General features: G+C 65.3%; 1 protein-coding gene across 1 annotated transcript; it reads right to left on the reverse strand.

The window, feature by feature from the left end:
• Nucleotides 1-118: 118 nt before the first annotated feature.
• Nucleotides 119-21,356, reverse strand: AKT1 (AKT serine/threonine kinase 1). The gene is made up of 13 exons (XM_012471144.3): nucleotides 21,232-21,356; nucleotides 9,811-9,939; nucleotides 6,837-6,948; nucleotides 5,977-6,124; nucleotides 5,392-5,523; nucleotides 5,255-5,320; nucleotides 4,503-4,571; nucleotides 4,043-4,168; nucleotides 3,838-3,966; nucleotides 3,509-3,723; nucleotides 2,997-3,084; nucleotides 1,460-1,562; nucleotides 119-1,143 (listed from the first exon to the last, which is right to left on the reverse strand). The coding sequence occupies exons 1-13, from the start codon at nucleotides 21,275-21,277 to the stop codon at nucleotides 1,064-1,066; spliced, it is 1,443 nt and encodes a 480-aa protein (XP_012326567.1). The 5' UTR covers nucleotides 21,278-21,356; the 3' UTR covers nucleotides 119-1,063.
• Between the last annotated feature and the right edge of the window lie 3,916 nt (nucleotides 21,357-25,272).

The following is a 25,272-nucleotide window of genomic DNA, read 5'->3' on the forward strand; positions in this document are numbered from 1 at the left end:
GGTGCCCACAGGAGGAGAGGAGGAAGACCAGCTGCTTGGAGGATGCTGGTTCCCTCCTAGGGCTCCCCACTCCCTCCCTGGCCACGCACTCCTCCACCCAGCAAAGTAAGCCAAAAACTTGAAAAGCAACTTTTATTGAAGAATTTGGAGGGAAAGTTTCATATTATAATAGTAAAAATATTAAAGTTGAATGTCATAAAAAAACGCCATGGTGCAGCAGCAGCGGCAGCGTCTGGCTGGGAGGGGCGTGGAGGGCCAGGGACAGCCACCCCACAGAGGGAGTCCGGGCGGGCCTGGGGCGACAGCGGAAGGGTTCAGCGTTGAAAAGGTCAAGTGCTATCGAGGACAGGTCATCTGAGGGGAGGCTCCCGGTGGGACAGTCACCAAGAACCATGACATAGAAGGGGGAAGGGGGAGGGCTTTTCTGTCACCAAGATTAAAAACCCCCAAAATGCATTTGAACATGATACATAATAACAAATTGAAACCTTGCTCCTCTGTCCGACTGGGCAAACCCTGGCCCATCTCCCATCCCTGGTCCCATCCCAGGGGGCCCAGACTCCGACGTCCTCAGACACAGCCCTGGTGCTGGGGGCTGCCGTGTGCCTGCCTCCCCCAGGAGAGGGTGCCAGCCAGCGTGCCACAGTGAGGTTGCGTCTGGTGCCGCCAGGCTGAAGTGAGGCCCAGGGCCACGGAGAGATGACAGACAGCTGGTGACAGCCTGAGCGGCTGGCTGATGGAGTGAGGGACCCAGCGGCAGGACCTGCCCGGCCCCTCAACCCCACATTGCGCGTAGCTGCAGAATTGGACTGTTCTGAGGGCTGAGGCCACATCCAGAGAACAAATCAGATGAAATAAATTAAAACCCGCAGGACAATTTTCTTCCCTACCCCGCTGCGAGGGAGGGTGCCGCCCACAGCACAAAACGTCTTTCCATCTGGGCTCTGGAGGACGGCATGGCTTCTCTCAAATGCACCGAGAAATAAAAACCATTAAATACAGATTATGGCACGAGGCTGCCTCTCCATCCCTCCAAACTGGTCCAGTGCAGTCCACCGCCGCCTCAGGCCGTGCCGCTGGCCGAGTAGGAGAACTGGGGGAAGTGGGGCCTGCGCTCGCTGTCCACACACTCCATGCTGTCATCTGTGGGTGTAGACGGCTCAGACTCGGGCACCCCACCTCCCCGCACCTCCACCTGCCCACAGCTCCGGTAGGGAGCCAGCCTCTCAAAGCACGGCCAGCACGCTGCCATGCCACCGGGAAACTGAGGCCCCACAGCTCGACCCGGGAACCTGGGCCCTCAGAGCATTGCCTCCCACCCTGATCACTGGCACCCTCCAAAGGAATCTCTTAAAAATTTAGATGTTAAAACATCTGAAGCCAAAAAAGCAGAACACCGCAGGCCTCTCTGAGTGTGGAGAGGAAAGGGAGTGGGCGGGCAGGCACGGTGGCCCCTCACCTTGGTCAGGTGGTGTGATGGTGATCATCTGGGCTGTGAACTCCTCATCAAAATACCTGGTGTCAGTCTCCGATGTGACCTGGGGCTTGAAGGGTGGGCTGAGCTGCAGAGGTGGGCAGATGGGACCGTCATGAGCTTTGCTCCCCACTCCCAGCATCCCCAGCCCCTCACAACAGCCGGATCACCAGGAGGTCTCCAGGCAGCATGGATGTCAGAAGCAACAAGACACCAGCCCCCCGCCAGGCAGCTCAGGAAGGAAGGGGCATGAGGGGTGTGGGAGCATGGAGACACCCTCATCAGCTGAGTCGCCAAGCTGCCCTCACAGCAGCCCGAACAGGCGACAGGAGGTAGTGCAGCCCAGCTCTCAGAGACCTTCTGTGCTACCAGTAGAAGGTGATGACTTTATTTCCTTTTTCTTTCTGGTTTTCTTACTGGTCTTGTTGTAAATTGGGAAAGAGAGAGACTGTGGAACAAGGTGCAGAGGGTGAGCCTGCCCTGCCTCCTTCATGGCTCAGGGACCACAGGACGGCAGCCTGCTGGCATCTGGCTGCAGAGAGGACTCCTGAGGATGACCCGGAATCAAGAGTAACTAAGAAGTTATGTGCACACGTGAGGAACTGCCAGAGAGCCCCTCGGGTCTCACAGTCAAGGACCCCCTCAAGCACTGCCCCATCCCAGAGTCCGGCCTGGGCACCAGCACTGTCCACTGTCAATTAGCAAAGTCTCTGGGCAAGGATGGGCAGAGGCTGAGCACTGCCCAGGCCCCCCCATACCCTTGGAGGGCAGGGCAGGGCTGGAGGATGGCAGGCCTCAGGGCAGGAACTGGGACCAGGGCCAGGGCACCGTGTTGATGGGAGGACAGGTACCCAGCTGGGTCCCAGTGCTGCCCAGCCCAGCCAGCTGCACGTGGCCTAGGACAGGCATTCAGGGCGGCGCAGGCTGGGAAGTGGTCAGAAGCACACCTGGTGACGGCACCCAGCACCCAGAGTGCAGGCTTCTGAACCCAGCTGCAGACCCGTCAGCCAAGATGAGGGCCGGGGCTCCTGGGGTCCCTGAAAGATGAGCCCCCAAGATGGCAACTCAGGCAGAAAGAGCTCTGTCCCTCCAGGGTGGACTCCGCCATGTGCCAGAACTGTCCCTGCACAGCCAGAGAGTAGGGCTGGGCTCTCCTTGCAGCAGAAGGGACTGAGGTCAGACAACAGGAGGAACTGGTGGAGAAGCAAGGGGCAGCACCCCGGTCCGCCACGAGCCAGCCTTCCCTGCGCAGCCTCAGGGAAGGGACCCCTAGGGCTGGCACTTGGTGTGACACACCTCCAGGGGGAGGAGGAAGTGAGAAGGACCAGGTCAGTTTCCTGACGAACTTAGCAGTGCCAGAGCCTCTGCGCACCAGGCGCTGGGGTTGGTGCAGCAAGGCTGCGCAGGCTCCCAAGGTGAGGGTGTGAGTGTGGGAATGCTGTGAGCGTGCCCTGTGCATGCCACGTGCGTGTGGAAAGGCGGGGAGTGCCACGTGCGGTGGAAACGCGGGGAGTGGCCGCACCTTCTTCTCGTACACGTGCTGCCACGCAATGCCGGCAAAGAAGCGGTGCTGCATGATCTCCTTGGCGTCCTCAGAGCCCCCACCAAGCCTGCGGGCAGGAAACACGGCCACAGTGTTGGGACTGCCACCGCCAGGCCCCGGGCTCGGGCCCCTTCCTCCTGCTGTAACGCACGGCCCGCCGGACAGGGCGTTCTGGGGCCAGGGAGGGGAGCCGGTGGTGCGGCGTCTGAGCAGCTGTGGGTAGCGAAGCACCCCAGGGCTCACGGCAGGGCAGGGGTGTCCTGAGTGGCTGTGTGGGGGCTGCAGGGTTGGGGACAGAGGCCCAAATGCCCCGGCCTGCCCAGCCACTCTTCCTGGGTCTGAGGCTTTGGGGATCAGCCCTGGCCAAGGACATCAAGCTATGGCCATCGGCGTGGTCTGGGAAGTGCCAGGACCCCCTGGCGCAGGGGCAGCTGCAGACTGAGGGTGAGGGGATGGAGGCAGAGCCTGCAGCTGGGATGGGTGGCCCTCACCTCTGCTTGGGGTCCTTCTTGAGCAGCCCTGAGAGCAAAGACTTGGCCTCGGGGCCGAGCGTGCGCGGGAAGCGGATCTCCTCCATGAGGATGAGCTCGAAGAGCTTCTCGTGGTCCTGGTTATAGAAGGGCAGGCGGCCACACATCATCTCGTACATGACCACGCCCAGCCCCCACCAGTCCACTGCGCGGCCGTAGTCATTGTCCTCCAGCACCTGCACAGGTGGCAGACGGGCAGGACTCGGCATCAGAGGGTGTCCGGGACACTGCCCGGGGCACAGAGAGGACGTGGACGCAGCGACGCATATGCACGCAGGCGGGGTGCACACCTCGGGGGCCAGGTACTCAGGAGTGCCACAGAAGGTCTTCATGGTGGCACCGTCCTTGATCCCCTCCTTACACAGCCCGAAGTCTGTGATCTTGATGTGCCCGTCCTTGTCCAGCATGAGGTTCTCCAGCTGAGGGGAAGGTGGCCTCAAGGTCAGCACCGCCAGGCCCCTAGGGCCCCGCCCCCCCGCCTGCCCGTGGCTGCACCTTGAGGTCCCGGTACACCACGTTCTTCTCCGAGTGCAGGTAGTCCAGGGCTGACACGATCTCGGCGCCATAGAAGCGGGCCCGGTCCTCGGAGAACACACGCTCGCGGGACAGGTGGAAGAAGAGCTGTGGGAGGCGTGACCTGAGGCACAGCCGTGGCCGGGGCCTCCATCCCCGCAGCCTGCAGAGCTGTTTTCTCAGGCAGGGTGTCAGGGCATTGGGTACAGGGAAGGGACCAGCCCCCAGAGAGCTCGGGGGCCTGGAAAGCATGGGAAGCCCTAACTCAGCAGGAACAAGGCACCCCAGAGCAGGCATCACCACCCGCCCTGCAGGGAGCACCGTCCAGTGCTGTGCAGAGCAGCCGAGGCTCTGGGAGGAACCAGCCCCATCATGGGCGGCCCAGGTGCCAGGGCTGGGCCCACAGGCCCCGAGGCCCGTGCCCCACAGCCCCAGCCCCTACCTCGCCGCCATTGGCATACTCCATGACGAAGCAGAGGCGGTCGTGGGTCTGGAAGGAATACTTCAGGGCCTGCGAGGAAGCAGAGCTGGAACTGCAGCCCCCACTCGGTGGCAGGATGGCAGCCCCGCACCACGCCGCCCCGCAACACGCCGCCCCGCACCACGCCGCCCCGCACCACACCACCATTAAGCTGGGCCTTGGGAAGCCCCTCAGGCTCCAAGGAGGTTTGAAAGGTTAGCCGGGTGGCCGGGGCCCAGATCTCCAGGGTGGGCTGGGACCTCTGCCAGGGGCCCAGATGCACCCTCCCAGGCACAGCCACCTGCACACCTTCCATCACAGGCGGCTGTGCTTTTAAAGCAAAGGCCCCATCTGCGGGAGAATCGCCTCCAGTGACCCGGAACTAAACACGTCCTGGGCCGAGTCCCCAGGACAGGGCCCACCTAGCCAGAGCCTCCTCAGAAGCCCAGAAGGTGGGGCTGCAGGGGTGTGGAGTGTGGGGATCCTCAGCAGAGTGCAAGGAAGCCCGGGGCCGCCTGCCCACCTGTCTGTACATGGGGGCGGTGAGCACAGCCCCCGGCCCACACCCGGCAACCCCACAGCCTGACCCTCTAGGGCAGGCCTGTCTCACCAGCGGCAGAGTCCGAGTGCCTAAAGCCCTCACGTGCCCCAGAACACGGGACAGCGCCCCCGAGACCGCCCCATGAATGGCTACCTGGCCCCAGCCCTGCAGCCCCATCTGGGCTCCCACTCACCGTGAGGAAGGGGTGCCTGGAGTTCTGCAGGACTCGGTTCTCAGTAAGCGTGTGGGCCACCTCGTCCTGTGAGGGAAGGCTGGGTGAGCTGCCGCCCGTGCCCTCGTCCCCACCCCATCCGGCCGCCCCGGCCCCACCTTGGCCACGATGACCTCCTTCTTGAGGATCTTCATGGCGTAGTAGCGGCCCGTGGCCTTCTCCTTCACCAGGATCACTTTCCCGAAAGTGCCCTTGCCCAGCAGCTTCAGGTACTCAAACTCATTCATCGTCTGCGGGCAAGCGCCAGGGTCAGCAGGCGGCACCGCCCACAGTGCCCAGCTGGTCGGCATGCGTGGGGTGGCATGAGGGGCCCCAGAGTCACCCCCAGCAGACTTGGAGACGGAGCCAGGAGGGGCCCCTGCTTCACACCCCGTGACCTGCTGGGCTCAGTGGGGACTCCAGGCTTACAGGAAACACGGGGCTGTGGCCCCAGCTCAGAGTGTGGGGTTCGGGAAAGAATGGGGTCACGCTGTCCTGGCAGGCCTCGGCAGCCCCACTTTTCCTCTGACATAAGGAAGGGACCCACCTGGGAGACGGCTGCGCTCACACGGAAAAGCAGCCTGGGTGGGGATGCTGTGGAGTACCAAGTTTCTCCTGGACCGAGCTGGGACCCCATGACCCACCCGGCCCTCCACACCCATCATGGCCCCACGCACAGGCAGAAATGTGGGGACAGGCCTCACCACGCGGTGCCTGGGCTTGGCCAGGGACACCTCCATCTCTTCAGCCCCCGAGTTGTCACTGGGCGAGCCCGACCGGAAGTCCATCATCTCCTCCTCTTGCTTCTTCAGTCCGTCGGCCACCGTCTGGATGGCAGTTGTCCACTCCTCCCTGCAGGAGGTCAGGTGAGGCCACAGCCGGGTCCGGAGCTCCACCCCATGGCTTTCAGCCACCCACCGGCCTGGCAAGCATGGCCCCACAGCTGTCGGGGTCCCCAAAGACAGCCCTGAGGAAGCCACCCCTTGACCTGGGCTGGCCACACACACTCAAGGTCAGGAAGCCCTGCTGCACTGGGGGCACCCAGGCTCCGCCCCCCAGCAGGACTCCGCCTCCGAGCCGGACTGCCCTCTCCCACCCGGTTTTTCTTTTTTTGAGACAGAGTCTCGCTCTGTCGCCAGGCTGGAGTGCAGTGGTGCAATCTCAGCTCACTGCAGCCTCTGCCTCCTGGGTTCAAGTGATTCTTGTGCCTCAGCCTCCCGAGTAGCTGGGATTACAGGCGCACGCTACCACACCCAGCTAAGTTTTGTATTTTAAGTAGAGATGGGGGTTTCACCATGTTGGCCAGGCTAGTCTCCAACTCCCGACCTCAGGTGATCCACCCGCCTCGGCCTCCCGAAGTGCTGAGATTACAGATGTGAGCCACCGCGCCCGGCCCCTACCCAGTTTTTATCTCCAGCCTGTTCCCCACCAAAACACCACAGGCAGGACTGGGCCAGTTTCCAAGCTGGCCTCTGAGGAGGGCCTAGGAGCCCTGGGGAATGAGGCCAGCACCCCACCGTCCCCGTGTCCCTCCTAGGCACCGGGGCTGCCACGGCCCGCGTACCGCTCCTCAGGCGTCTCCACGTGGAAGGTGCGCTCGATGACAGTGGTCCACTGCAGGCAGCGGATGATGAAGGTGTTGGGCCGGGGCCGCTCCGTCTTCATCAGCTGGCACTCTGCGGGCGGGCAGCGCCTCTGTCTGCATGCGTCCCCCTCCCCTCCCAGGGCCAGCTCCCCCTGCACTCCACCCACCAGGTCCTGGGAAGCCCCATCCCTTCCTCTCTCCAAGTCTCAGTTTCTCGCCTCACAGAGTGGGGCTAGGACCCCGTTCCAGCTCGGACACTCCACTCCCGGTGGAGGCGGCCCCACGGGACATCTGGCCCGGGGTCAGGTCAACCGCACACCATCGTCCCCTCCTACAGCCCTTCCTTCCCTCCTTCAGTCTCTGAGCTCCATAGTGCACCAGGCCTCAGATGATGAGGGGTATGGAGACCCCACGGAGGGGCTGGCATGAGGGGGCCATCTGGGAAAGCAGCTTGTCCCCCCTGGTGTAGAAATGACCTGCTATTTTCCCAAACTCACCCTGAGTACCTGGGAAATACAGCCACCTGGATAAGACGCACACCTGGAGCACACACACAACTGGGGCACACACACAACTGGAAGACACACATAGAGCACATGCACACCTGGAGCACACACACCTGGGGCACACGCACACCTGGAGCACAGCCACACCTGGGGCACACGCACACCTGGGGCACAGCCACACCTGGGGCACACGCACACCTGGGGCACACGCACACCTGGAGCACACGCACACCTGGAGCACACACACCTGGGGCACACGCACACCTGGGGCACACGCACACCTGGAGCACACGCACACCTGGAGCACACACACCTGGGGCACAGCCACACCTGGGGCACACGCACACCTACAGCATGTACACCCACAGCTGGGGGCTGTGGGAATGCGCAGGGCCCTGAGAGGTGTGAGTGGAGAGTGCAGCTGCTGGGGCTCCTTGGCAGGCTCTGGCCCAGCCTGTGCAAAGCGGGAGGGGGTTCAGGGGCCAGTGAGGGGGCTCTGACATTCCAGCATGGGGCCCTGGTAACCACAAGGGGGCCCAGCCAGGCAGCAAGGGAGCTGTCTTCCAGGCCTGGGGGCCAGAAGAGGGCTCGGGACAAGCCTGGTGGGGAGGGTGGCCTGTGTCAACACAGGCAGGGGCCGTGGAAAAGCCGTGTGCAGTCCTGGCACACCCACCTCCACTTGGTCCTGGACAGTCCAGTCTACAAGCTAGAAGCTAGAACACCATCCCCAGGGCCAGTCTTGAGCCCACTGCCCTGGAGCCCTTCTCCAGGGAAAAGCCCCTGGACAGACCCGGCCCAGCCCCCGGCCCAGCTCTGCTCCTTGGCCAGGCACTCCACGCCGCCCACCTGTGGCCTCATCTGAAGGCCCCAGCCTTGCCCGCTGCTCAGGCAACACTGCTGGCTGGTGCCCACCGTGTGCCCCTCCAGAGAGCTCCCTTCCTCCTTCCTTCCTGATGCCCTTGGCCTGGGGAACACATCCACAGCACTGCCCCCAGCAAGGGCCGGTCCCAGTGCTGCCAGGCACGCAGGGGGTCCCCAGCCTCTCTCTGATATCTGAAGCCCCCAACCCAACCGAGGAGGTGCTGGGGAGGGCATGGGACAAGCCACAGTGAGTCTCCTGTGTGGTTACAAGGCTGTCAGGGGATGGGGGCGTCTGCCTTCCTGGTATCCCCTCACCCCCAGGGTCCCCTACTCTCCAAGGCTGCCCTGCTGCTGCTGGACTGAGGCTGGAAGAGCCAGGGGAGGAAACCCTGGCTCGCAAGAACCAGGTCCTGGTAAACCCCACCCCCACCCCAGACCCTCAGCCTGGGGCTTTGCAGGGCAGGGCCTCTGCCCTCTAGAAGCTTCAGGGCGGGGTTTGTGGACCACAGCCTGCCTAGCAGCCAGGGTGCCAGACTGACCCCACCTCCCCTTATACCTGAGGCACCAAGGCTGGGAGTCCCTCCCTGTCCAGCCTGGAGATGGACTCCCTGCATTTAACCACCTCCCAGCCTCTGGACCAGAACCTGGGGATCCAGCAAGGTCAGGGGAGTCAGAGGACCCCAGGCTTCAAAGCAGGGAGGGCAGAGCTACCTGGAGGGGAGGGCCCGATGCGGCACTCGGGGATAGAACCTAGGCCCAGCCCTGGCTGAGTACATCACTCTGCACCGCAGCCCAGCCTGAGACAGATCCCGGAGGCCTGCAGTTAACCAGCGCCGCCACACAGATGTCCCACAACTGGGCCCTAACCAGCCACTCAATCATACCTGCACACCCAGCCCATGTCCCTGGCTGCCCCAGGCAGAGCTGGCTCCAGGGCAGGGACACAGAAAATGGAGACCAGGCTGGGAGGCCCACGTGCCCCAGCCTCCCACCTAGCAGGGCTCCTGGTCTCCACACCTGGGTCCCTGTCTGACATGGGAATAAAGCCACAGCAGGGTGCAGGGGACGGCCACATCCCTCTCATCTCTGTGGGATGCTCCAGCCAAGGTACCCCGCTGGCCTTTCTGCACCCGCCCCTCCTTGGGCAAGGAGGCTTCTGCCTTGCAGCCTGAGGCCCCACCACAGGGTCTGGGTGCCGAGTCTGTGCAGGGAGAGGCACGGGCTCTTCCTGGGGTGATACCCCCATGTACTTCTGCCCCCTCACCCACGGGGTTTCCCAGGGAGAGGCCCTGATGGGCTCCATCTACCTGCCTTGGAGGAGGGTCCCCAGGTCAGCCATCCACCCTGAGGCCGGGTTCTGCTGCCACTTGGCTGGACCCTCCAGCCTCCAGAGCAAGGACATCAGGGAACCACTCCATGATCAGCCAGCCTTGGGACTCGGCCCGGAGACCCCCACTCAGCCGGTGCACGTTCCTCGTTGGCCCAGGACATGGAGACTGCAGGGGACCCCACTGTGGGGCCTGGTGGTATAAAGGGCTCCAGCCAACTCCCAAATCCAAACCCCGAGAGGCCAAGGGGACACTCACGTGCCACAGAGAAGTTGTTGAGGGGGGCCTCGCGTTGGTCCACGTCCTGCGGCCGCTCTTTGTAGCCAATGAAGGTGCCGTCATTCTTGAGGAGGAAGTAGCGTGGCCGCCAGGTCTTGATGTACTCCCCTGCAGGGGGGGCAGGCGGTGAGGGCCACGCACACTGCGTCAGACCCCCGCCGGGCAGCCAGGCAGCAACCGGGTGTGCCAGGACACATGTGCCCGAGACGCCTGAGTCCCGGGGAACAGGCAGGGGGTGGGGGTGTGTTCCTTAGGGCCAGCAAGAGAAACGGCCCTGGGTCAACGGGAAGGCACACTTGCCCCACCACAGCACCCTCTTGGAAGAGCCACCCCTAGCTGTGTCTGGAAACGGGCTGGGCCAGCTGGACTCAGGGGATGGACAGCCATTGACAGGAGGCTGGAGGAGGTCTGGGCCAATCCGCATGGCCTTCCTGGAGAAGGAGGCACCAGCTATGGCCGCAGGGGCTGCAGGGATGAGAGCGTTCCCCAATCAACCAGGGTTGGCCAGGTGGCGACTGCAGGTGACGACGACACGTGTGGGCTGCCCGGCACGGCTGTTGGCCCCTGCCCGCCAAGAGGATGGAGCATGGCGTCCAAAGTGAGAGGTCAGCACCACTCAGACCGAGGGCCGGGATCCTAGGACAGGACCGGCCACTGCGCTGGCACAGCGCTCCCTGTCTTTGGGGCCTGGAGCACCGTCCTGGGCACTGCCAGGGAAGCCAGACCGGGAAGTGGCCCAGCCAGCTGGGCAGGGGCCCCAGGCACAGAGGGTGTACATACAGGCTGAGACCCACACTCAGGCCCTGCTGCGTCCCACCCGTGGGTCACCCAGGTGCACGGGAACGTGTTCCCTCAAGTTCTGCAGCATCAGCCGTACGCAGGCATTCACACTTCAGAATCAGAGCAGCTGTCCCCAGTGATAGCCCAGCAACGACCATTTTTCATACTGACACTCGGAAAAAAATGTTCCACTTACATTTTGCCAAGCAAGGAGTTTGAACAACGGGGAACTTACTAATGAGGCGACTGCCTCATCGGAGAGGCCGCTGGGCACGGAAGGGGTTGGGGGTCCCTGAGCTCTGAGGCCTGGCTTTTCCTATCAACCTGAGCCCAGACAAGGACACCTGGAGGGATGTGGGGGACAAGCAATTGTCCCATCCCTAGACTACCCACCCCCCAGTCTTGCTCCGTCCACATGGTGAGTACAGACACGCCCAGCCCTCCCTGGTGCACAGGGCAAGTCCCAGCATGGCAGCAGCCCCAGGGGACTCGGAGGACACGGGCCATGGGCATCCCTGCGGGCAAGGCATTCTCTCTTCCGGGGAGCCAAGGCAGTTTCTTCACTGTAAGAGGCGAGCCACCAGGGCTTCACAAATGGTCACCCCAGGCCAGATGACCTCTCCCTCCTCCCCAGCCCCGGCTGCCCGATGCCCCCCCACCAGCACCACAGGGCACGGCCTCCACAGGACCAGCCCTCGCTCTGCCAGAGCCAGGGCCGCTGGGGGGATGCTGGTGGGTGGGGGGGACACCGCACCCAGCAGGGCTTGAGTGTGGGGAGAAGCTGTTGTCAGCTCTGGGGTGGACCCAGGAGGGGATAGTCAGAGCCCACCCATAGCAGCCTGATACCGCCAGAGGATGACACATGCCCAGTCGCAGGGAGAAGGGTCCAGAGCTCAGAATCTGCCCCTGTGCCTGGGAGCACTCACCAGGGGGCCCACTCACCCACTCCACTGAGCCCTCCATGCCCCTGCCGGTGGGCTGCTGGGCAGGCGTGGTCTTGCCACCCTTGGGCACCAGGACAGCGGTGCTGGCTCCTCCACGTGCGCCGTCCTGTATCACCCAGTCCTGGGGCCCTGGGGCACCTGTCGTTGGGGCTGGCCGCCCACTCCCGAGTATGCACACACACGGGCATACATGCCACGCGGCTCTACCCCGCCTCCCAGGTCCCCTCCCCCAGCCACAGGGCTCTGCAGGGGCAGCAGGCAGGCAGGGGGCTCTCAGCGAGAGCAGAGCAGGCTCAGGGGGCTGCACACGGCCCACCCCACCCGTCCCCCATCCTGGGCCACCCCGCCGCTCTCGCCCACCCGCCTGCGCGCCAGTCTGGAGCTGTCGGCCCCTGATGGAGTGCCTCCCATCCTGCCAGCTGCCACTCCCCAGGACGCTAACTGAGAAGGAAGACTGATGAGCGCCCAGGCCCAGCACCCCGGAAACCCATCTTGATCCACCAGCTGCTGCAGGCCCCCACCGTGCCCAGCACGGCCCCTCGCCGTACCCGTGTTCCGTCCACGTGCCCAGCCCCAGGCTGTCGGAGGGGCAGGCCAGGATGGGCACTCAACAGGTGGGGTGGGAGAGGGCAGGTACCCAGCCCGGAGTACTCCTGGGGAGACCTGGGGTGGGCAGAGACCCAGCCAGACCCTGGGCTTTCAGTGCCTTCCCCTCGCCTGGCCCCACAGACCCAGGGAACAGACAGGAATCAGGGCCTGGCCTAGGGCGGGCCCAGGTGTGAGTGAAGGAGCCTCACTCGGCCTTTGCCTTCAGCAGCCCAGCCCCCAGCCCAGCACACAGACCCCTCTGGGGGAGGAACAGGATCCCCAGGGACCTAGGATAGGGCTCCAGAGACACACCGGTCTCTCTCTTCATCTCCCGCCTACAGGGCCAGCCAGGCAATCACTTGGGGGGGTGCCAGCTGTGGCCCGGGCTGTGGCTTGCATCTTAACGAGTTCAGCCCAGACAGGATGCTGGGTAGGCAGCCAGCCCCGAAAACAGGTGCCCCAGGGCCCCAGGACTGGGTGACACAGGACGGCACACGTGGAGGAGCCAGCACTGCTGTCCTCACGGCCACGGGGCGCCTGCAGGCCGGCACCTGCCTACGACGGGTCCCTCAGGAGGGTGGGAGCACAGACACAGGGAGTCCTCTCCTTCGCTCTCCTGAAGGTCCCCAGGGGTGTGGGAACCTGTTGTCCAGGCCTTTCTGGGGTTCCCCACCCTGTGGTGGTCCTCAGGTGCCCCCATTCGAGGCAGCAGAGGCCGCCTGGAGAGGCGTAGAGCCAGCCCTGCCGCCCCTCCCACCCCACCCACCTGCCTGCAGAGCCGAGGGCACCAAACAGAGTGGGCACAGACTCCCAGGGTGCCACGCCAGGCCCTCACTCCACACACAGCCAGACTCACGCCCTGCCAGGAGCCACTCCCAGGGCAGTGCAGACCGCCCGGCATCCAGGCCCAGGGGTCTCTTCAGCCCCCAACTCTTACACCCCAGGGCTTGGCACAGGAACCCCCAAGTCCCCAGCCAGTGCACGTGCTTCAGACCTGGAACCTAGAGCCGGCAGGTCCCAGCACAGCCCTGGCCTGGGCCTCAGGTCTGATCCTGGCAGCAAAGAGGGCTCGGTGCCCCTTCAGGAATGGCAGCAGGTCCGGGTAGGGGTCCCCGTCCAGAAGTCACGACGGGGGTGAGTGGAGGACGGCACTGAGAAACAGTCCCACCCTCCTGCCCCACTGCTGGGCCCTGGGGTGGGGAAGCAGCAGCTCCAGGCCCACCTACAGGGTTCTCTCGAGGCCAGCCCTGGGCCGGGTGGGAGCCACCCTGACCTTTAACCCTGTGGCACTGCCCTCCCCCTCCAAGACCAGGTCCCGTGAAGCCACAAGGGAGGGGGCTCCTGTGCCCGACTGAAACCCATAACCCTCCCCGCCAGCCATACACCCACAGCCCAGGGCTCCAGGCGTGGAAGGTGGCTGCCCTCGGTGGGGCGTGGGCCAGCCTCCTGCACCCTGCCTGGGGGGAACAACGGAGCCCAGGCTGCCCCGACTCCTCCTGTACCTCCTGGGCCCCACAGCCCCAGCCCTGGTCCCTCTGGCATCCCTACGTCCTGGGTAGCCCTCTGGCAAGAGTGAATTTCCAGACCCAACCCCGCTCATCCCCACAAAGGGACTGAAGCACCCCCACAGAAAGGGGGTTCCTCCCCAGCAGCTCTCCTGGACCAAATGCCAGGGTTCTGAGAGGAGAGATGCTGGGAGCTCCTCCCGCCTGGCCTCCCCCAGCCCACACGGGGGCCACGCGGACACAGGCAACAGCCACCCTCTCCTCGCCTCTCACACACGCGCCCCAGCCACACTGAGTCAGGCCCCCGAGGCGGCACCCACGAAGACGGGGGGCCAGGATCTCGTGCCATGGGCAGGACTGGATGGGCCCCCAGGGCCGGCTGGTGGGCTCTCTGTGCCCCAGGCCTGACACGCGTCCTCCTGAGCCACCAGGTGCGTCGGCCCTCCAGGCCACTATGTCCTCAGCTCCATGAACATTCTAAGTCGCCAGTTCTCAGGAAACTGCTGGATAAACACTTCACAGAGCCGGTGGTGGCAGCAGCTGGCAGCGTACCAGGCAGCACCGAGCTGCTTCTCCACAGCGAAGTGAGCCCAGCAGGCCCGGGGAGCGGGCGCCAGCTGACGGCAGCCACCTCGGTCCCCACCGCCGACACATCCATCGCCCCGACAGCTGCCGGGCGCTCATTTGCCTTCTCCAGCACATTGAGCAGACGGCCCGCAACCCACCCTCCCTGCCTGCCAGGAAGCCGCACGGCTCACCGCGAAGGGCCCGGCCCACCAGGCCTCTGCCCGGCCCGGGAGTCCACACCCCTTTACCAGCAGCCCTCGAACCCTGTAAACAACCAGGCTGGGGGTGGGGGTAGGGGAGGGGCCACACTCAGGTGGCGCCCCCAGGTCTGTGGGTGAAATACACCCACGCTCCTCCCAGCACAAGCCCTTCTGAGTGGGCACAAGGAGCCCTTCTGCACAAGTAGAGGTGTCTGTTCCTGACTGGCAGGCAGGGTGGGCAGGGCTCATCATGCCCACCAGCTCCCTGGAGGAACTGAGGCTTAGGGGAGGGGACCCTCAAGGTCACAGAGAGGAGTTCCCAACCAGAGCCCCCAGGTCCTGCTGCCAGGCAGGTTCCTCACAGCCTTCGGCTCCACCGGCGAGCAGGCCCAGGCTGACACGCACACATCGGGAGGAACGGGGGTGCAGGCAGGGGGCACTGCCAGGACCCCTCCACCTCACTGAAGCACAGCTGAAGGCGCTGGGCCCCTCTTCCTGCCACTCCAGGACAGCACCCGGCTCTCGGCTTTCCATTCTCCCGGGCTCTACTGGGGTGGGGTACTGGACCTCCCTGGCGCTGCTCCTGACAGACCACCTGAGCCCGGCTGTCCTACCCACAGGCACTGCCCATCACCCCCCCTCGGGCCGGCAAAGGCACCCCACCTGCCACACAGCCATCCATCGCAGAGCCCACCCCGCAAATCCCGAGACCCTGTGGCTCAGCCCTGAGCCCTGTCCCTGTCCCCCACCTCATTTTTGGTGCCCCCAACCAAGCTCCACCGTGTCACGGCCCACCCGGCTTACTCAGGACCCCTGCAGATGAGGCTGCGGCCCCTCCCTGGCACCTCCTGCTCTGGCCCCACCCGCTCCCCGAAACCCCAGCGGGCTTTGCCAGCTGCCCCCCACCTGCTGGGCTCCTAGGGCCCTCACCCTCACTCCCCACGTGGGAGGAAGCTGGGCATGAGGAAGGCACGCAGCGCCTGCTGGCCACAGTGTCCCACATGTACATGCTGCCCTCGGGAAAGGAAGTGGGAACAGACGCAGGCGCCTTCTGGGGCTCGGCCAGGGCACTCAGCCGGGACACTCGGCCGGGGCACTCAGCCGTGCCCACACACCCTCCTCGCTTCTCTCCCGGGCAGGGCCCCTGGTGCGTGAAAGACTCCAGTGCTGGCCTCCGAATCCAACACTCCAGGAGAAGTGCCCGCGCTGCTGGGGGAACCGGAGCCCGGTGGCGGGACCCCATAGTCCGCACCAGCCGTGGGAAGCACCCCCCAGGGAGGGGCCTTCCTTCCCCCTCCCCACCACGGGCCTGCCCGTTTCTCCCCTAACCTGGAGCCACACCTGGGGCAGGAGGCCCCAGAGCACGGCCGGCTGAGAGTGCGCCTTCTGAGCCCTGGCTTCACCCCCACACCCAACCAAGCTCGTGCGGCTCCACAGCTCGTGCCCCACACCTGGCGGCTGTGTCCCTGGCCCCGGTCTGTGGGGAAACCAGCCAGTCCCTGGCCAGAGGAGGGGCCACTCTGCATTCTCCAGGCCCAGGGAGCAGCCGCCTCCCTGCCAGGCCGGCCCAGGGGCCGTGTCCACCCCTGAGCTCCCACTAAAGGCACCACCCTCGAGGGCCCTGGAAAGCCCCACCGCCGAGCTGAACGACCAGCTGAAGGCCTGGGCAGGCAGCCTGCCAGGTTACAGGGTACGGGTGGGGTCTGCAGTCACAGCGCCCCAAGGATCCCACCCCTAAGCCCCCAGCATTGGCAGTAGAGTCACCAACAAACTCCCAACCCCCTCAATGCCAGTGTTTCTGAAATCCGAACTGATCACACCTGAAGGCAGCGTGGCGGGAGGGAACTCCCAAGGGGGATGAGGAAGTTGGGGACCTCGGGCTCGTCCAACGGCTCCGTCCTGGCCTGGAGCCCCAGGGCTGGCTGCCAACCTGCCCGGGGCCCAGCATCAGGCTGGGGGAATCTTCTCCTGAAGCCTTGGGACTGGGCCCAGGTGGTCCGAGCCACAGGAGCAGCAGGCATCTGCCCACCCCCTGCGGGCTGGGGAGCAGGTCCAGAGCCACAGCCGCCAGGCTGCAGCAAGGGAGGGCCCGAGGGCAGGGTGCTGGCCCCAAGCCGGCTGGGTGTGCCCAGGCAGAGGGGACGCCAGCAGCGGCCACGCCAGTTCCCGCCACTCGCCCTCACGCAGGACTTCTAGGAACCCGGCCTGATGCAACCCAGCCAAGCTGCCGCTGACAGCGGAAGGTGTGCAGGGCCTGGGCGCAGGAGCCGATCCTCCCACCTTCTGTCCCCTCCTTCCTGGCCTCAGTTTCCCGTTCCCACAGGGCATTCCTGCCCAGAGAGGGCCAGCGACCAAAAAGCAGATGGAGGAAGAGCCGCCCACTCAGGAACCGCCAGGCATGGGCTGAGGTCCAGGGCCGGGACCAGCGGTGACCCTAACCCCCACTCCAGGCCACCTCGGCTTCCTCTTCCGTTGTTTTTGAAGAACTCAACAAGCTCCCGAAACAGGAACCTCCCAACACCGGCGGCCTCCACCGCAGCCAGGCCAGGACCTCCACCAGACTGTGCCTCCTGCCCCGCACCCGGGTGGGTCCAGGGCTGTCGGGACTCCCACCCTCTTCCCAGCCCTCCCCGCAGGGGCCATTGGGGACCCTCAGCGCTTCCCCGGGGATGCGGAGTTTGGCACTAACCAGCCGAGGACCATGGGAGTCAGACCGAAGCCACCCAGACACAGCCTGGGGCTGACCCTCATCTGACAGCCTGGGAAACTGAGGCCCAGGAGACACAGGCAGCCTTGGCCTGGAGCCCACAAGGTTCCCACAGGCCGAGGGGAGGGTCCGTGGGCTCCCTCCCTCAGGGTCCTGCAGGGGCCCTCGTCCCGAGGGGTAATGAGCAGCCTCCATCTGTACACAAACAGTGAGCCCGGGGCCCTCCCAGCAGCTGATCTCCGAGTGGGCTTGGAGCCCCCACAGACCTTCCTTCTCACGGGTGTTTACTCAGCAAAGCCAAGGCCTCCTCCAGGGTGAAAGGGAGCGGGCTGCACCCCACCTCATGCAGGGACCCCAGGACAAGCTGGCTGGCTGACCGGCAGCTGGGGATACAGTGGGGGTCTGTCCACTCACCAACATGGAGTAACACATGGGGTGAAGCCACTTCCTCCCTGCCTCGGTGCCCCTACATGGGGACAGCCAGTGCCAGGACCTCAAGAAGTGGGGAGGGGTGGGAAGGAGGCCCGGCCCAGGCACCTGCTTGGGGTCAGGGACTGGCCTCCATACTCCCCACTGGGACACCTGGGGCTAACTCAGCAGGAGTGGTGAGGGGCTGCCCTGAGGCCTGGATTTCGGGGTCTGTGCCAGGCATGGGCCTGGGCTGGGGCATGGCAAGGACTCAGATGTCCGGATGCTCCATGAGCTACATGAATACAAGGTCCCATGTTGCCCGGGCCCAGCCAGGCACGCAGATCCGTGGCTTGGACACGCCTCCGACATGCACTCAGGAGCATCTGCCGCACAGACCCACAGACAGCTTCCCTCGATCCCCACCCACTCGGCCTTGGCCTGCCGGGTCACGGCCTGTCGAAGGCAGCCAGGCCTGCAGCTCTTCCCCAGGTCCCTCTCCGGCGGCGGGCAGCCTGAGGGAGGCCAGGAGGTGCCCCTGCAGCCAGCACCCACTCCCAGCCCAGGCCCAGGCCCAGGCCTTTCTCAACAGCCCAGAGACCCTCATCCTGGGCCCTGGTGTCCCAGCCACCCTCCTCGGCCCTCTCCTGACCCACCTGGTCCAGCCAAGTGGATTGGGGACACTCAGGAAGACAACTGCAAATGGACTGGGACAGGGCCGGTCTGTGTGGGGCCGGGCGGCAGCCAGGCTGGTGTGGGGCCCCAGGAGCACTGGGGCGAGCGGGCGAGGTGAGCAAGCTGCCGCAGGACAGTCCCTCAGAAGAGCCGCCCAAGGAAGGAAGCTGCAGGCGGAGTCCAGCCAGACCTGCGCCCCGGCCCGGGGTGGACCTTTTTAAACTGTCCACCTTCAAAAATCAGAAGAGTTCACACAACAGAACAATTCTTTAAAGACACAAACATCTGAGCAGCACGGAGCCACCAGGCCCAGCCACCGATGGCCGCAGCTGCTTATCCCGAGACGGCCGACGCGGTAGGGGGTGTCCGGCCCCATCTCTACAGGCCCCGCCGGCCTCCTCACCAGCTGTGCCCTCAGCAGCCTGGGCTCACCCTCCAGGAACCACCTCCCTGTTAGATGTCAGGCCCAGAGGCCTCGCCTGGGTCCAGCCACAGGTCCACACAGGCCTGGAGCTGGAACGCCTGTGTCCCCATGCCAGGTCCCTTCTGTCCCTGAAGCTCCTCTGACCCACAGCACACACATCAGAACAACAGAAAGCAGCCTCGGCCACTCCCCGGAGACGACACCTGCCTCCCAAGGGGCAGGAGAAGGAGCTGGGCCTGGGGTCTGCAGACACTGCCACCCAGCCGCTCACACACAGGGCATACCCACCCCCACTCATCTCAGCGGCCACAGCACCCCCGAAGGCACCATCGTGCCATGCGTGGCCAGCCCAAGCAGCCGTGGTGGAACCGTCGCCTGGGAGTTCAGCTGAGAACCAACGTGCCCCAGGCCACGGCCGTGGGGAGTCCTGGCAAAGGAGACGGGTGCGGGCCCACTCCGGGACAGCACCCTAACCTGCGGGGAAAGGCCCGGAGTACAGTCACTGCATCCCCCACTCCTTCCCCACCCCCAGCCAGGCCTGGTCACCGTGAAGCAGGGGTGGGGTCCGCCCAGTACAGCCCTGCTGGGGACAGGGAGGCAGCTGGCGCCTCCAAGCAGTGTTGCGGGTGGGCTGGCCCCACCAGCAGGATGGCAGAGCACATCCGCGACACACAGGGGACCTGGGGGACAGGGAGTGGGAAACGAGGCGGGCCCTGGAGGACAGGCGTTTCTCGGCAAGCAGGGCCCGCCTTGCAGGTGGACGCCCGCCTGCTCTCGGCAACAAGAGAGGCCGTGCCTGCCGAGGGCATATGTCATATCCACGCCACCTCCCATCCTCAGTGCCCACTATACCGGGGATGGAGGAGGAAGAGCCGCGGGGAGAGGCCCAGGGCCAGGCGACAGAGCCCGGAGGCTGCAGAGGCTGGCTGGACCCCAACTCAGGGACCGCACAAGCCATTCTCCACTCCACAAGGCCTCCCTCCCACCACTGCACCCTGGTGTAGATGGGGAAACCGAGGCCTGAGGCGCTGTATGAACTTGCCCTTGGAAAGGGACACGGTGGTGGAGTGGCAAACAGCTCAAACTCAGCTCTCTGGACGCCCCACTGGGCCTGATGTCCCGTCCCCGCCAGGCCCCTCCCGAAGGCACGACCTGAGCACCAAACTGAAACTCACCCAGGCCTCGGACAAGTGCCCCTGCCTGGGCCCAATGGCCTCTCCTGGGTCAGCCCTGAATCCAACAGTCCATCACCAAACAAACATTTGCCAAGGATGAGGAAGCAGTGACCCCAAGCAGCAGGTGGCGTGCGGGACACAGAGGGACAGGGTAGGAGCAGGGGGTCCCCGACGCCAGAGGGCTGTGAGGCAAGGCGACAGAGCACCTCCAGGCACAGGGAACAGGACTCCTGGGAACAAGCAGGGACAGCACGGGCCGGGGACGGAGAAGGAATGCTGGGCAGGAGGCCGCGCCAGAAGCTCCCCAAGGACCGCAGCCTCCTTGTCTGTGTCTCGAGGCCCCGCGTGCCATCCTGGTAGCTGCCCACTCGAACGCTCCAAACACACAGCTGACCACGGCCCCCACACCCCTGGCATCTCATCTCAGTCACTCCTTCACCCCACCCCCAGGCTCCTGTGGCTTCTCAGTCCTGTTCTTCAGTGAGCTCCTATACATCCCACAATGCCCCATCTTGTGACACCCACTTTGCCACACTTCCCTGCCTACGCCAACTGTGTCTGGGGTCTCCCCACTAGCACATGTGAAACCCATCTGCTAGAGGGTGTACGTAAGAGAGGTGGGCTGCTGGCATGAGATCACTAGAACTTAGGAGGGAACAGGTCTGGAAAAAGAAGTCAGGAGAGGTGGACTGATCCTACCCTGGGGCAGGAGAAGGTGACTGCCCCAGGTCCAGAGGACCTGAACAGGAACCTGCCCCGGCAGGACAGAGGAGCCAGACAGCCATCCAGCCTCCTCTGCACCCCCCGAGCATGGAGGGTTGGCGAGGCAGAAAGGCCTGCACAGGGTTGGAAGGGGTGGGGCTGTGGCCCCGGCTCCCATCCCACCAGTTCCTGGCCAGGCCCCTCAGCCAGCACCCCCTCCATGGGCTGCAGGGCCAGACGAGGAGGGGGACTCAGGGGCTGGGGGGCCTGGGCTCAGCCAGTTCTGCAGCTCCAAGGCAAACATGCCCTGTGCCCATGTGGTACGGAATCCCCCCCACCCCCAAAACTCAGGCCTGAAGCAGGCACCAGGCCAAGCCAAGCAGCCCTGCCCTGCCCTCAGGAGCCCTTGGGCAGTGCCCCGGGCCGCCAGCGTGCCAGGCGCTGGAACAGCCCAGTGTCCTCGCCGCCTTCCAGGAAAGCCAGGAGAGAGGCTGGCAGCAGCTCCCCTGCCTGCCAGGGCCCGCACCAGGAAACCACTCTGATGGCCGGCCCTGCACAGGGCCTCGTCCTCCCAGCCTCCCCAGGCCGGGCCCTCCCAGCTATGGGAAGACATGGGGCTCCAGAACACCCTAGGCAGCCTGTCCCACCCAGCAGGCCTGGGCACAGGCACTCAGACCCCGCGGCCACCGCCGTCCCCCCGTCCCCAGGCCCACCCCGGCACTGACCTCGTTTGTGCAGCCAGCCCTCCTTCACGATAGCCACGTCGCTCATGGTGCCCGAGGCGCCCTCGACGCTCACGCGCTCCTCTCAGGCCGGTGATCCCCGAGCCCGGCTGACCCGGCCACAGCCTCTGGGAGGAGTAAAGCTGTATGTGAGGCCGTGCCTGGCCAAGGGCAGCTCCCGCCCCGCGTGAGCCCGAGACCCACCGCGTGCGCCTGGGCTGCACCGCACCTGCCTTCCCAGGGGGCTGCCATCCCTCTAGGCTCTCTGACCCCCATGTGCCGGCCTGCCTTACCTCTCCCCAAAACACTCAGGCTGCCGAGTGTAAAATCCACGTAATTGAACACAGTTTCCTGGACCTGGGCCTCTCCTCAGCCTAGGCTCGGAGCCCCCGGCCCCTGCTGCCGCTCACCTCCCCATTCCCATCTCCCCCTGCCTTTAGACAAATCATCTCCATCCCCAAAAGGCCTTCCCAGCGTCCCTAACCTGCTGCACCAGCTGACAGGCTGCCTCCTCCAGGCAGCCCCTTTCACCATCTTGGCCCAGGCTGGCTCAGCCTTCCCTAAGCCCCTGGTGACAGACGGCCCCATTTGCTCTCCCTGTCTGTGGTGTTCCTCCCCACGGATCCTGGGACGGAGCATAGGGCTCCTCCCTGCTCCCCAGACTAGGAAAGCAAAGAGACTCAGACACGAGGAAGGCAGGACCGGGATGCAGGCTGCTGGCACAAACGGGAGCCCAGAGCCCTCCAGGGCGATCCCAAAATCCTCCCGGGAGAAACCCCAGCCCCTCCTAAACCACAGCGCCCCTGTCGGTCTGAATCTGGTTCCTTCGTTTGACCAACGTGTACCGGGCGTTTTGCCAGGCCCACTGCTGGGCGCTGGTGACAAAGAGAGGTTCAGACAACTCCGTCAGTGAGGAGCACCCAGTCCAGGGTGGTTACAGACCCGTAATTACAGCAGCCGGGAGGCAGCAAGTGGAGGGCAGTGGACAGTGCCCTCCAGCAGTGCCCACCCTGCAGTGCCCACCACCCAGCCCTCACCTGAGCACACTTTGGCCATTGATCCTGTATGGCTTCCTCATTTCCCCTCTGATGGATGAACTCCTAGGCATCCCTCAAAACCCAGTTCCCACATCACCAACTCCAGGCATCCCCAGAAACAGCCTGTGGCATGCTCTTCCTGTGAACAGTCCTCTGCTACCTTCCAGAGGGGCCTTCCTGAGGGGAGGAGGGTCCTCTCTGTGACCTCTAGGCCAGGCAGAGACCCCTGGCGACCTCTGCGGAATGGATCCCAACACGGGTCTTTCCCCAGCCAGCCTAGATGCTCCTCCTCCCGCCAGGCCACCTTTCTGGCCTCCTGAGGCACGGGCTGGAAACCCAGAGCGTTGCCTTGCACTGATGGTCTCAAGCTAAATTTAGAATGGCGGGAAGGCCCACTGCTTTGTGTCTAAAGCCAAGACAGGGAAGACCACACCTTGCCCAAAGAGGGAAGCGCCCCAAGTGCTCAGCGGGACGGAAAAGCAGGCGGGACCCCAGGAAGGCACCGCAGGACTCCGAGGGCAGAGCTCCGGAGCCGCGCCAGCCTCAGGCACAGGGGGCTCTGACGACACCGAGCGGGCGTGGCCTGGAGGAAGAGGGCTGGACTCAAAGACCTCTGGATGTCCCCCCACCCCCAGCCCCGCCCGGGCCTGAGCCCCTCCAAGGCCTGCTGCTGACAGAGTCTGACAGCTGTCCAGAGCCATGTGTAAAAATACATCTGCGCACACACAGCGGGTGTAGGTCTGCACAGAAACGCATACGCCAGGCCAGCGCAGCGCTGCCTGTGGGGGCGACCCCAACTGCCCACAGCCTGTGTACCTGCCTTCATGAGCACACACTCCTGCTACTATCATTATTAAGCTCACAACTCAAAAACAAAAACACTGTTTCGAAAGCTCTCCTCCGTCTGCCTCCAGAACCCCGGTGTGTGAGAAGTCCATACGGCCGGAGAGGGGGCCGGAGAGGGGGCCGGGCCGGCACAACGCACTCCGCCCTTCGCTTGGACGCGGGACTCAGAGCAGTCAAGAGTAGCCACCCGGAGCAAGGCCAAGCGGCCCAGGAGGGAACGGGGGAGGGTTCTGGCCACAGGGCAGGGGCCCAAGCCCACCCGTTCAGCACAGCGGCACCCAGGGGCCGCCCCGCCAGGATACTCGATCCGAGGAGCGAGCCCAGCGCCCTCCGGCCCCGGCCTCTGGGATGGGCGGGCAGGACCTCCAGGGCCCACCCAGGACAGGAAGCATTTCCGGGGCCCGGGAGGTCACAGTCCTTTGTGGCTGGCCCGGGTACCCCGCCGCCGCAGGCGACTTTCTGTCCGTGGGAAATGCAGTCTCCTTCCGGGGCCCTCCCCCAGACTCGAAGGCCGGCCGGGGCGAGCCTTTCTCCCAACCCCCGCGCGCCTCCGCCGGCGGCCTCGCCGACCCCGCGCCCCGGGAGCCCCACGGCCGGCAGCGCCCCTCCTCCCGGGCCCGGCCTCGCCCGGCGGAGCGGCCTCCCCAAGGTCACGCGGGAGGCCGGGGCCGGCAACCTGCACCCCCGGCGCCCGGCGCGAAGCCGCCCTCCCGGCCCGGCCCGCGCGCCCTCCCCGCCCAGGCCCGCTCGGCCACTTCCTGCTCCCGCTCCTCCATTCTGGCGGCGCCGCGGCCCGAGCGGCCGCGAACAAAGCAGCCCGGCCCGCGGGAGGAGATCCGGGCCCGGGCGGCCGCGGCGGGGGGGACTCACCGGGCCGCCGCGTCCGGGGGCGAACGCGGGCCTAGCCGGGCCGCGGCCTCCGGCGCCCGCCGCTCCGCATCCCCGCGGGCCGGCGCTGGGCGGGGCCGGGCTGGAGGCCGCGGCGGGCGGTGTCGCTCGAGGCCGGGCCTCGCGTGCCGCCGCCGCCCGGTGCCCGGTGCCCGGCGCTCGGTGCTCGGCCGCCTGCTCGCGTCCTCCGGGCCGCGCTGGCTGCGCTGGGCCGGCCGCCCGCCGCGCTCGGTCCTGCCGCCGCTGCCGGCCCGCCCTCTCCCCGCCCCACGCCCGGAGCCGCCCGCCCACATCCGCCTCCGCCGCCCGGGGGGCCCCCACCGCGCGGCCCGCGGCTAAGGCGGAGTGCGCCCGGGGAGCGCGCGGCGGGGCGGCGGGGCGACCCCTGCGGCCTGGGGCCCGGGGCCTGGGCTGGGCCGCTAACGGAGACCGGCCACCAGCCAGCCCGCCCGTACGGGCCACGCCCTCTCTGGCCTCAGTTTCCCTAGCTGTAAAGTGACCTGGCGCTTCTGGGCTCACTCTACCGTGACCCCACTAGAACGGGCCGGAGACCGGTCAGGGAGGAATCCCGGACTTCTGCCTCCACTGCCGGGGTTGGATTAGGTTGACTTAAAGGCCGTACCCCACGTGTGCGCTGCCCCGCTTTTGGGGGCGTGGAGGGGAGGCCGAGAGTGTCCTAAAGGGCCCAATCCCAGGACCTTGTGCCTCTGGGAAATGCGAGAGGTTGCCAGGACGGCAGGTGAGCTGGAGTGGGCTTCCAAAGAGCAGGAAGGCTCGGAGGGGACTCCAGCGTTCACCTAGGCGCCAGCAGCTACACTCGCAAAAGGGGGGCTTGGCTGGGGTCTGGGAGAAGAGGGGCACACCTTGCCTGGGTCCCATCTTGAGCTGGCAGCGGACACGAGCCAGAGGAGGGGTGGCGTCTAGGATGGACTGTGACAGCTGAGAGCCAGGATCCTTCCCGCTGGATGGACTTGATGGGCCCTGAAACCCAGTCGGAAGTCCACTGGGAGGCAGATGGCCCCCGTATGGAGCGAGTGAGTGAGACACAGACCCCTTTCTCCTGCACACTCACAGGACACTGCGGGTGACTCCCACCCCGACCCCTTCCTAGCCAGAAGTTCCTCCGACAACTGCCCCTCCCCCATTCCCGAGGCCCAGAGTTGATAATAACCCTTTTGTAAAAGTGGGACTCTTGTGAGTTACCTTCCTGAGGCTGCTAAGTATTGGAGTGGGGTAGCATTTTTATTTTCAGCCAGAGCGAGTTCAGCTGGCA

Source organism: Aotus nancymaae, unplaced genomic scaffold (genome assembly GCF_030222135.1).
Source record: "Aotus nancymaae isolate 86718 unplaced genomic scaffold, 86718_ANA_hifiasm-v0.15.2.pri h1tg000011l, whole genome shotgun sequence".
In the NCBI taxonomy this organism is placed as follows: Eukaryota; Metazoa; Chordata; class Mammalia; order Primates; family Aotidae; genus Aotus; species Aotus nancymaae.

Excerpts from the sequence above, each read along its gene's own strand:
- AKT1 (XM_012471144.3), bottom strand. The coding sequence starts at position 21,277 with ATGAGCGACGTGGCTATCGTGAAGGAGGGCTGGCTGCACAAACGAG. Across the intron at positions 3,967-4,042 it reads TGGTGTACCGGGACCTCAAG|CTGGAGAACCTCATGCTGGA; the intron begins GTGCAGCCACGG and ends CCTTCCCCTCAG. Across the intron at positions 3,085-3,508 it reads AAGAAGGACCCCAAGCAGAG|GCTTGGTGGGGGCTCTGAGG; the intron begins GTGAGGGCCACC and ends TCCTGCCCGCAG.